The sequence below is a fragment of the Ovis aries genome, chromosome 8, assembly GCF_016772045.2.
Source record: "Ovis aries strain OAR_USU_Benz2616 breed Rambouillet chromosome 8, ARS-UI_Ramb_v3.0, whole genome shotgun sequence".
Taxonomy (NCBI): domain Eukaryota; kingdom Metazoa; phylum Chordata; class Mammalia; order Artiodactyla; family Bovidae; genus Ovis; species Ovis aries.
In genome coordinates, this window is record NC_056061.1 from 61,531,019 (window position 1) to 61,542,815 (window position 11,797).

Here is an 11,797-nt window from a genome sequence, read left to right on the forward strand (position 1 = left end):
TTGTATATTGTATTTAAAGCAAGTCACATCTCTAAAAATTTGAGAGAATCATCTAGAAAACAGTATTCACCTAGATTTGATGGAAGCATAGCAGCAATAACTTCAAACAGCAAATATATGAACCTCAAACCTATACTCTTCTCTCAAATTAATGCATCCCTCTGCTTAAATTTCTAACGATTTTCTAAAGACTCAGTAAAGCTTACAGTCGTCCATCTATATCCTCACCCATATCCTCTACATCTGCAGATTCAAAAAACTGCCAATTGAAAATATTCTTTTTTTTAAATATCGTATGTGAAACGCCAGTCCAGGTTCGATGCATGATACAGGATGCTCGGGGCTGGTGCACTGGGATGACCCAGAGGGATGGTATGGGGAGGGAGGTGGGAGGGGGGTTCAGGATGGGGAACACGTGTATACCCGTGGCGGATTCATGTTGATGTATGGCAAAACCAATACAATATTGTAAAGTAATTAGCCTCCAATTAAAATAAATAAATTTATATTAAATAAATAAAATAATATGATAATTTAAAAAAATTCCAGGATAGTTTCAAAAAGTCAAACTTGATCTGCCACGCACTAACAACCATTTACATAGCAATTCCATTGTATTTACAATGATTTGCATTTTATTAGGTATTATAAGTAATGAGAGATAATTTAAAGTATACAGGAAGATGGAGGATGTGACAGGTTATATATAAATATGCCATCTTATATAAGGGACGTAAGTATCCTTGGATTTTGGTGGCCACAGGGGTCCTAGAACCAAAATGCTGAGGGACAACTGTACTTGGAAAATAGGCTTTTAAATATAAAACTAGAATCTTTGGCAGCATAGCTAGCTCTTCTTTAAACCAAAGCCATTCTGGTCACTACAAATGCATCTTAATTTATTCTTAATAAACATCAGCAGTTATATATATACATATATTTACACGCACACACACACGCAACATCCTTTCATATTCCATGTCATTCAGAGGATACGTTAGCAGCAAACATTCTTTTCTTACTTAGAACTTTCTTACTTAGAACTTAAAATACTAGAGGAGTATCATCCAACCAAAACAAAAACCCAATGTTACTTACCAGCTTTTGTACTGTTTCCCAGTTCTTGCCGTCCCACAATTGCAGCAATCTGAGAGCGAAGAAAAGCTAGCTCATCTTCAAGGGCAGCTATCTTTTTAATTGCAGTTTCACTTTCAGGCCAATCATTTTTTCTTGGTTTGTTATGCCTTACAGCAGGTGTCAATGGACCTTCAACTAGTTGCAAAGGATGAAAAGATGCAATTTTCTCCTCTTCTTCATTTTTCCATGTACTATTTCTATGGGTGGAATGAAGGAAAAAACAGATAGATGGGGGAAGGAAAATTTTCTAAGAGAAATAATTTCTTTCAGTCAAAGAACAAAAACACCAAAACAAAATCAGAATAGCTCTCTTTACTCTATAACTATCTGTAGACTCACTAAGGACAAACAGTATCTTACACAACTTTGTATCCTCAATACCCAGAACAGAATGCTGCCTTTAGCAGGTGACCAAAAGTGATCAGTGAATAAAGGGACACATCTTGCTTTCAAACTGTAAACCAGAAATAATTATCCTATAATTGTTCTGTTAATATCAAACCATACAAATGGATTTATTTAGAAATAATTTATTTAGAAATTCTACATATTTGGAATATAAGGCTTGAAAGGATTCCATGTTATACTGGGGTAAGTACTCTAATTTTTTGAAAATTTATAAACCAGCTTTACATAGAATAAATTTAAGCAGAAATTTTGAATAATTGACCTTTATTGTACTAACAGCCTGTATCTGAATACACCAACACCTAAGTTAGTATTCCCAACCAGTAAAACATCGAAATGATGAAATATATTTAACATCATTGCCTAGTATATAGTAAACACTGTATAAATTTTGGTTAAATATATAAAACAAAATAGATCTAATATTGGACGTCCCTGGTGGTCCAGTGGTTAAGAATTCACCTGCCAATGCAGGGAACACGAGTTTGATCCCTGGTCAGGAAGATTCCCCTTGCCGAGGGGCATAGTGGACTGTGCACCACAACCGCGGAGCCTGTGCTCCAGAGCCCACAAGATGCAATCTACCCAGCTCGCGCTCTGCAACAAGAGGCTACCACAGTTAGAAGCCCCGGCACTACAACTTGAGAGGAGGCCCCGCTCTCTACTACTAGAGAAAGCCCACAGAAAGCAACGAAGACCTAGAGTAGCCAGAACTAAATAATTTAAAAGAAAAATAGATCCAGTATTTAGTATACAGGAAAGAGCTTTCTCCTAAAAATGAATGCAGTGATCTTCAAACCCTTTTAATATCATTCCTTCATAGGCTAGGGTTAGGTTTAAACATCGTTAAGAAAAGCCAAAAATGAAAAAAAAACACCAGTCATCCTTATCATGAAGACATTAGTAGGACTCAGTGTACTACTGCTGCTGCTAAGTCGCTTCAGTCATGTCCGACCCCATAGACAACAGCCCATCAGGCTCCCCTATCCCTGGGATTCTCTAGGCAAGAACACTGGAGTGGGTTGCCATTTCCTTCTCCAATGCATGAAAGTGAAAAGTCAAAGTGAAGTCGCTCAGTCGTGTCCGACTCCCAGCCACCCCATGGACTGCAGCCAACCAGGCCCCTCCATCCATGGGATTTTCCAGGCAAGAGTACTGGAGTGGGGTGCCACTGCCTTCTCCAAGTGTACTACAAAGCTAGACAAAATAAATGAAAAGCCTCACTTAGTCTGAACACACTTCAACACTGGCAAGAATTCAGATTGTAGCCCACACCCCACTTTTTCAAGATACGTAGAAAAATTACCGAAATCTGAGATAACTGGCTTCTTCATCATTTGCCACACACCAAACGTCAGCAAAAGACGGAACTACAGAGCCACAGTTAGCCGGGTCCACAGAGTTCAAGAGCGGAACCAGCTAAAGGGAAAAAGGGAAAAGAAAGTCAGAGCTCTGCGGGCAGTCAGGGGGATACACATGCCTGCGGAAACCACCTACACAAGTGTGAAAAGGAGAAAGGATATGCAAGAGGAAAACATACACCTGTTAGCAAAAAAAAGGACTCAGGAAAACACAGTTCTAAAGTCTATGCATACAGCACTGTTCTCTCCCCTAGGAATGTCATCCAACATAAAACGCAGACTAAAAGAATCAAAGAAACGACTCAGGGGTTTCTTCACATCTGCCAATCTTTGGATATAATTAAAGCAATAAAGACAAAAACACAGATGAAATGACTTGTTTCCAAGATAAGCTACAGGTTTTTGGTTTGCAGGAAACATTTCTTCTTCTATTCCAGTCTATGTCCCTATTTCCCTATAGAAATTTTTATACATGGTACTTAAATAATACACGTTGACTGACTTACCTCAAAATTAGGCCTGGGACAAGGTTCTAAAGGAAGAAGTTTCCCAATGATACGAACAATACTCCGAGCTGATCCATAGTCTTTATTTTCCCAAATGCGTAAAACCTATTTAAACATAAATCATTATTTAAAAAGTAGTACTCTGTTGAGCATGTTTATATTGCTTAAGAAAAGAACAAATGTTAAAGATAGGATAGCATTTATTTTTTAAAAAAACATAGCATTGCATGCTTTTAAATTATTTTCTTCAAAGAATCAAACTATTCACATGTATTTTTTAAAAAGTGGGGGTACAGGGGAGTGCAGCTGAGGGAGGCAGTTAACATAAGCATATTCCAGGAAGAAGATCTTTTGAGAAAGCACCACAAATTCATTTCCCTTTATTTCTGGTAATGACCAAATACCCTGGGGAACTTTATTAAAAACTGACAATGTCAATTTCTCAAGCAATGAAGTAATACAGAGTATACTCATGTAACTTCCTTTAAAGGGGTGAATAAATGAATCATGCCCTAAACAATTTAAGAATGCTTTCAGTTCAGTTCAGTTCAGTCGCTCAGTCGTGTCCGACTCTTTGCAACCCCATGAATCGCAGCACGCCAGGCCTCCCTGTTCATCACCATCTCCCGGAGTTCACTCAGACTCATGTCCATCGAGTCCGTGATGCCGTCCAGCCATTTCATCCTCAGTCGTCCCTTTCTCCTACTGCCCCCAATCCTTCCCAGCATCAGAGTCTTTTCCAATGAGTCAACTCTTCGCATGAGGTGGCCAAAGTACTGGAGTTTCAGCTTCAGCATCATTCCCTCCAAAGAAATCCCAGGGTTGATCTCCTTCAGAATGGACTGGTTGGATCTCCTTGCAGTCCAAGGGACTCTCAAGAGTCTTCTCCAACACCACAGTTCAAAAGCATCAATTCTTCAGCGTTCAGCCTTCTTCACAGTCCAACTCTCACATCCATACATGACCACAGGAAAAACCATAGCCTTGACTAGACAGACCTTAGTCGGCAAAGTAATGTCTCTGCCTTTGAATATGCTATCTAGTTTGGTCATCACTTTTCTTCCAAGGAGTAAGCGTCTTTTAATTTCATGGCTGCAGTCACCATCTGTGGTGATTTTGGAGCCCAAAAAAATAAAGTCTGACACTGTTTCCACTGTTTCCCCATCTATTTCCCATGAAGTGATGGGACCGGATGCCATGATCTTCGTTTTCTGAATGTTGAGCTTTAAGCCAAATTTTTCATTCTTACTTATGTAGTATTGGCACAAAAACAGACATGAAGATCAAAAGAATAGAACAGAGAGCCCAGAAATAAACCCACCCATGCACGATCAATTAATCTATGATAGAGGAGGCAAGAATATACAATGGAGAAAAGACAGTCTCTTCAGCAAGTGGTGCTGGAAAGATGCACAGCTACATGCAAATCAATGAAATTAGAACACTCCCTTACAACACGCATAACAATAAACTCAAAATGATTTAAAGACCTAAACATAGGATATGATACCATAAAACTCTCAGAACACAACATAGGCAAAATACTCTGACATAAATTCTAGCAATATTTTCTCAGATTGGTCTCCTAAGGCAAAAGAAATAAAAGCAAAAACAAACGGGATCTAATCAAACTCAGAAGCTTTTGCACCACATGAAAACCGTAAACAAAACAAAAAGACAACCTACAGAATGGAGGAAAACATTTGCAACCAACAACTGGATAATATCCAAAACATACAAACAGCTTATACAACTTTCTAGTAGCTACATTTGAAGACTAGAAAGAAACAAGTGAAATTAATTTCCTTAATGTATTTAATTCATATGTGCATATTATGTCAATGTGAAATCAACATTTTTTAAAAACAATGCCATTATTTTATAATACATTCCAGACTAAATCTTCAAAATCCATTGTATATTTTATACCTATAACAGATCTCAACTTAGACATTTCAAGTATTTTAAAGTGACATTCACACTGATCAGCACAGCCTATGGTACAGAAGCCCGACTTAATTAACATAATTATCTCTGTGGCTCTGCAGATCACTCACAGGTGCACCCTTGCTAAGAACCACAGGCCTAGAGGCTCCACTACAGTGAGGGCCACTAATGTCACACACACTCACATAACTCCAGGATAATGTGAATGTCTTGCTCTACAATTTCCGTTCTGCCAAACTTCTGTCCTTCTCTCTCATTCCTTATTGCCACTAACCATCTTCATCACTCTTACGATTTCACCTCCCTCTTCTATTTCTGCTCTGGCACTCTCCTACTGACTTCACTGACTTTCCTACTAAGTAGGGATTTTCAAGTTGTTTCAGTGATATGTTCAGTTCATTTCAGCCGCACAGTCATGTCCGACTCTGCAACTCAATGAACCGCAGCACGCCAGGCCTCCCTGTCCATCACCAACTCCTGGAGTCCACCCAAACCCATGTCCATTGTGCCAGTGATGCCATCCAACCATCTCATCCTCTGTCGTCCCCTTCTCCTCCTGCCCTTAATCTTTCCCAGCAGCAGGGTCTTTTCAAATGAGTCAGCTCTTTGCATCAGGTGCCCAAAGTATTGGAGTTTCAGCTTCAACATCAGTCCTCCCAATGAACACTCAAGACTGATTTCTTTTAGGATGAACTGGTTGGGTCTCCTTGCAGTCCAAGGGACTCTCAAGAGTCTTCTCCAACACCACAGTTCAAAAGCATTAATTCTTTGGCCCTCAGCTTTCTTTATAGTCCAACTCTCACAACCACACATGACCAATGGAAAATCCATAGCCTTGACTAGACGGACCTTTGTTGACAAAGTAATGTCTCTGCTTTTCAATATCCTGTCTAGGTTGGTCATAACTTTCCTTCCAAGGAGTAAGCGTCTTTTAATTTCATGGCTGCAATCACCATCTGTGGTGATTTGCAAGCCCAGAAAAATAGTCAGCCACTGTTTCCCCATCTTTTTGCCATGAAGTGATGGGACCAGATGCCATGATCTTCGTTTTCTGGATGTTGAGCTTTAAGCCAAATTTTTCACTCTCTCTTTCACTTTCATCAAGAGGCTCTTTAGTTCTTCATCTTCTGCCATAAGGCTGGTGTCATCCGCATATCTGAGGTGACTGATATTTCTCCCAGCAATCTTGATTCCAGCTTGTGCTTCCTCCAGCCCAGCATTTCTCATGTACTCTGCATAGAAGTTAAATAAGCAGGGTGACAATATACAGCCTTGACGTACTCCTTTTCCTATTTGGAACCAGTCTGTTGTTCCATGTCCAGTCCTAACTGTTGCTTCCTGACCTGCATACAGATTTCTCAAGAGGCAGGTCAGGTGGTCTGTATTCCCATCTCTTTCAGAATTTTCCACAGTTTATTGTGATTCACACAGTCAAAGGCTTTGGCATAGTCAATAAAGCAGAAATAGATGTCTTTCTGGAACTCTCTTGCTTTTTCCATGATCCAGCGGATGTTGGCAATTTGATCTCTGGTTCCTCTGCCTTTTCTAAAACCAGCTTGAACATCTAGAAGTTCACAGTTCACATATTGCTGAAGCCTGGCTTGGAGAATTTTGAATGTTACTTTACTATTGTGTGAGATGAGTGCAATTGTGCGGTAGTTTGAACATTCTTTGGCATTGTCTTTCTTTGGAATTGGAATGAAAACTGACCTTTTCCAGTACTGTGGCCACTGCTGAGTTTTCCAAATTTGCTGGCATATTGAGTGCAGCACTTTCACAGCATCATCTTTCAGGCTTTGAAATAGCTCCACTGGAATTCCATCACCTCCACCAGCTTTGTTTATAGTGATGCTTTCCAAGGCCCGCTTGACTTCACATTCCAGGATGTCTGGCTCTAGGTGAGTGATCACACCATCATGATTATCTTGGTCGTGAAGATCTTTTTTGTACAGTTCTTCTGTGTATTCTTGCCACCTCTTCTTAATATCGTCTGCTTCTGTTAGGTCCATAGCATTTCTGCCCATTATCGAGCTCATCTTTGCATGAAATGTTCCCTTGGTATCTTTAATTTCCTGAAGAGATCTCTAGTCTTTCCCATTCTGTTGTTTTCCTCTATTTCTTTGCAATGATAGCTGAGGAAGGCTTTCTTATCTCTTCTTGCTATTCTTTGGAACTCTGCATTCAGATGCTTATATCTTTCCTTTTCTCCTTTGCTTTTTGCTTCTCTTCTTTTCACAGCTATTTGTAAGGTCTCCTCAGACAGCCACTTTGCTTTTTTGCATTCTTTTCCATGGGGATGGTCTTGATCCCTGTCTCCTGTACAATGTCACGTACCTCCATCCACAGTTCATCAGGCACTCTATCAGATCTATTTCTCTCCTTAAATCTATTTCTCACTTCCACTGTATAATCATAAGGGATTTGATTTAGGTCATACCTGAATGGTCTAGTGGTTTTCCCTGCTTTCTTCAATTTAAGTCTGAATTTGGCAATAAGGGTTCATGATCTGAGCCACAGTCAACTTCCAGTCTTGTTTTTGCTGATTGTATAGAGCTTCTCCATCTTTGGCTACAAAGAATATAATCAATCTGATTTCGGTGTTGACCATCTGGTGATGTCCACATGTAGAATCTTCTCTTGTGTTGTTGGAAGAGGGTGTTTGCTATGACCAGTGTGTTCTCTTGGCAAAACTCTATTAGCCTTTGCCCTGCTTCATTCTGTATTCCAAGGCCAAATTTGCCTGTTACCCCAAGTGTTTCTTGACTTCCTACTTTTGCATTCCAGTCCCCTATAATGAAAAGGACATATTTTTTTGGATGTTAGTTCTAAAAGGTCTTCACTGAACCATTCAACTTCAGCTTCTTCAGTGTTACTGGTTGGGGCATAGACTTGGATTACTGTGATATTGAATGGTTTGCCTTGGAAACGAACAGAGATCATTCTGTCGTTTTTGAGATTGCATCCAAGTACTGCATTTCAGACTCTTTTGTTGACCATGATGGCTACTCCATTTCTTCTGAGGGATTCCTGCCCACAGTAATACATATAATGGTCATCTGAGTTAAATTCACCCATTCCAGCCCATTTTAGTTCGCTGATTCCTAGAATGTCGACGTTCACTCTTGCCATCTCCTGTTTGACCACTGCCAATTTGCCTTGATTCAGGGACCTGACATTCTAGGTTCCTATGCAATATTGCTCTTTACAGCATCGGACCTTGCTTCTATCACCACAGCTGGTTATTGTTTTTGCTTTGGCTCCATCCCTTCATTCTTTCTGGAGTTATTTCTCCACTGATCTCCAGTAGCATATTGGGCACCTACTGACCTGGGGAGTTCCTCTTTCAGTATCATTTTGCCTTTTCATACTGTTCATGGGGTTCTCAAGGCAAGAATACTGAAGCACATCTTCAACTATCCCTCGGTCTTTGTTTTTTTTAACCTCCTCAATTCTGAAATTCAAAATGCTTCATTATGGACATCCTCTATCATCAAAGTCAAATAACAAAAGTATATAGAAAACGCCAAATCGAATTTCTTTTCTTTCCTACACCCAGAACCATATATCTAATAACCTGCAAGATATTTGTATTTATATATTCCAACAGATTTAACTTATCTCCCTAGGAGAAAGTAGTTCCTCATACTGAGTTGTCTATTTTTCATTAATGGCTCCATCATTCTTCAACTTACTTTTGTTCAAAATCCTTTACTTATCCTTGACTATTCTAATTCACCATACCAAATAGCAACAATTTGCCCACTCTGTGTATGCCCCTCCATTATTTTTGTGTCTGTCTTATATGTACTCTTGTAGCTGTATGTATATATTTCTCATATCTCACACTATATTTTGAGAATCATGAATACAAGAAAGATGTGCTGCCACCCTGCATCACTTACAGAACAATTGCACATTGTCTTAGATCTTAGATGTCATAGCTACTCAGTAAGTAGACAAAATCTGATTTATGATTCTCACACCTAAGTCAGCCTCTCTCCTGAATTTGCTGAACTACAAAATTCATCATTCTATAACAAATGTCAAGCATTTTTTTTTCAACTTTTTATTTTATACTGTAGTATAGTTTATTGACTATGTTATGTTAGTTTCAGTTCAAATAAATCACCTTAAATAAAACCACTAGAATTTTTAAAATATTTTATCTATGAGGGTCATGTCTATCTTTTGCTTGGTTTTGATCTTTCATCAGCTTTTGACCCTTCAAGTAAATAGGTTCCTAATAATCACATCCTTTTTTTTTAACTCAAATTATCAAAGCTACACTACTGCAAACTTGCCTTTGTTACACCTTATACAGAAGTAACAATTTTGCCTTGAATGCTGACATATAAATCATTTCCAAAATAAGACCCCAAATACAACAGGTCCATTCAAATCCATTAAAAACATTTACCTGGTTTATGGGAACACCAAAATATTCCAGCATTTCTCTTAAGATACTCAATATGAATGACATTGATGAGGCAAATACAGAAGCAAATTCAAAGAAACATTGTTTCTTGATACCTTAAGGGGATAAAAATAAGAAAACATTACTCTTGATAAATAACTGTTGCACACAAACAAAAAAGCCTTCCTTACACATTACACCATCAACTAAACTAATCTCTCTGGCCAGCATTATTTTGAGGTGAGGAGAGACAAAGAGGAATGGGAGAATGGGGAAGGGCTGGTTAAAAAAAACAAAACAAAACCAAAAAAAACCTTCAGTTTATCAGTTAAGTTGCATTAAAAATTCATAGAATTTGGGTTTTTTGGGGTTTTGTTTGTTTGTTTGTTTGTTTTTTTGAACCTCTTAAGGGACGCAGTGTTAGTGTGCTCAGCTGTTCGGTCGTATCCAACTCTTTGAGATCCCGTGGACTGTAGCCCACCAGGCTCCTCTGTCCACGGAATTTCCCAGGTAAGATTCCTGGAGTGGGCTGCCATAGGCTCCTTCAGGGGATCTTCCCAACCCAGGGCTCGAACTCACATCTACATCAGCAAGCGGATTCTTTACCAACGCACCACTTCGTTAATAAATATCAATCAAGGATAGACTGGAAACTTAGCAGGAAGCCTTCAAGTTAGTTGCAATAGCGAAAGCCAAAAGCTTCGCCTCCCTCGGAAAGCTCCGGCTGAGACTAAGCAGGGATGAGTTCAGCCCTTCCTTGAGAGCAGGCAGGCGGCCGACCAGAGACTTTGACCAAACAAAAGGAATGATAACACTTCCTTACTGACGTATCGGAGTACCAACCATCCCTCCTAGCTCATTCTAAAGATAAGGATTGTGCAGCCCAGATAGGTGACGTGACTTAGTCACCCAACTACTAAATAACAGACCGAGACTAGCTCCGGCTTACGTCACTCCCTGTGGCCCCAAGCGGCCTCGGGGTCTCTCCCGCTCGGTGATCACAGTCGCCTGGCTCACCTTCCTCCGAAGCCCAGCCTCCCGGCAACCACGGGAACTTCAAGCTACAGTCATTAAGGAACCTCGCGGCAGAATCCGCAGAGGACGAGGCCAGGCGTGCTCTCGCCCTGGTCCAGGAGCGCTTAGAGGTCCACACGTGCCCGCCCTCGCGCCCCGGCTTTCCTGCCACGGGCGGAAACACCACCTCCACTGGCCCCGGAATTGGCCCTGAAGGTCCTCACCCAGCGGGGTATCCGGGATGAAGATTCGGCGCTCCTCCAGTGCGACACTCAACCTGCGGCTTAGCCCTGATCGCTACTTCCGCGTCCCCGGACAAAAATTAAACTCCGCGGGCCTTGACCGAAGCCTGTTGTCATTGGACAAACCTTTAGGTCGTTGCTTGTGATTGGTTACGGAAGGTTATTTAGCCACTCAAGGTCCTTTTCCTTCAGGAGGGCGGGCCTTTAGCGGGCCAGCCAATGGAAGCTTAGAGCCAACGGGTGGGCGTGGCAGATCGCACAAACATGGCGACGCATGCTCAGAAGGTGTCTCTAGGTTTCCCCAGTGCTGTCAAATACCTGCGTAGGAAGCCTGGAGTTGTGGAGTCTTATGGCCTTTGGCTCAGGCTCACGATCCCGAGTTCGTGCACCGTACAGATCATCGCAGGGAAAGTGTATCGTCCTCTACATACAGACCCGAAGTGGGACCCCTCTCTCAAGTACGCCTGTCGTGGAGTGTCGCGATTTATTGTTAAATCATTCATCCATTCAGCGAACATCTGTTGTTTATGGGATTAGTGAACCAATGAAGTTGCTTAGTCATGTCCGATTCTTTGTGATCCCATGGACTGTGCCCTACCAGGCTCCTCCATCCGTGGAATTTTCCAGGCAATTCCAGTATTGGTGTGGGTTGCCATTTCCTTCTCCAGGGGATCTTCCCGACCCAGAGATCGAACCAGGTCTCCCGCATTGAAGGCAGACGCTTTACCGTCTGAGCCACCAGGAAAGCCCTGTTTAAGGGACTGCTGC

The 11,797-nt window shown here is 40.9% G+C and overlaps 1 protein-coding gene across 6 annotated transcripts in view; it reads right to left on the bottom strand.

The window, feature by feature from the left end:
• Positions 1–11,117, bottom strand: part of MTFR2 (mitochondrial fission regulator 2) — a 17,010-nt gene extending 5,893 nt beyond the window's left edge. For 3 of the 6 annotated variants that reach the window (XR_009601658.1, XM_012182953.5, XM_060419720.1), the window contains exons 1-5: positions 11,012–11,117; positions 9,777–9,889; positions 3,413–3,517; positions 2,852–2,964; positions 1,099–1,334 (exon numbers count right to left, since the gene is read on the bottom strand). Coding sequence is in view for 5 of the 6 variants with exons in the window: in XM_012182953.5 (XP_012038343.2) it covers positions 1,099–1,334; positions 2,852–2,964; positions 3,413–3,517; positions 9,777–9,839 (517 nt within the window). In the remaining variant the exon portion in view is untranslated. Of the gene's footprint in view, positions 1–1,098; positions 1,335–2,851; positions 2,965–3,412; positions 3,518–9,776; positions 9,890–10,722 lie in introns of all 6 variants that reach the window. The other 3 variants (XM_042253512.2, XM_042253513.2, XM_060419721.1) reach the window with 3 other exon arrangements.
• Positions 11,118–11,797: the final 680 nt, after the last annotated feature.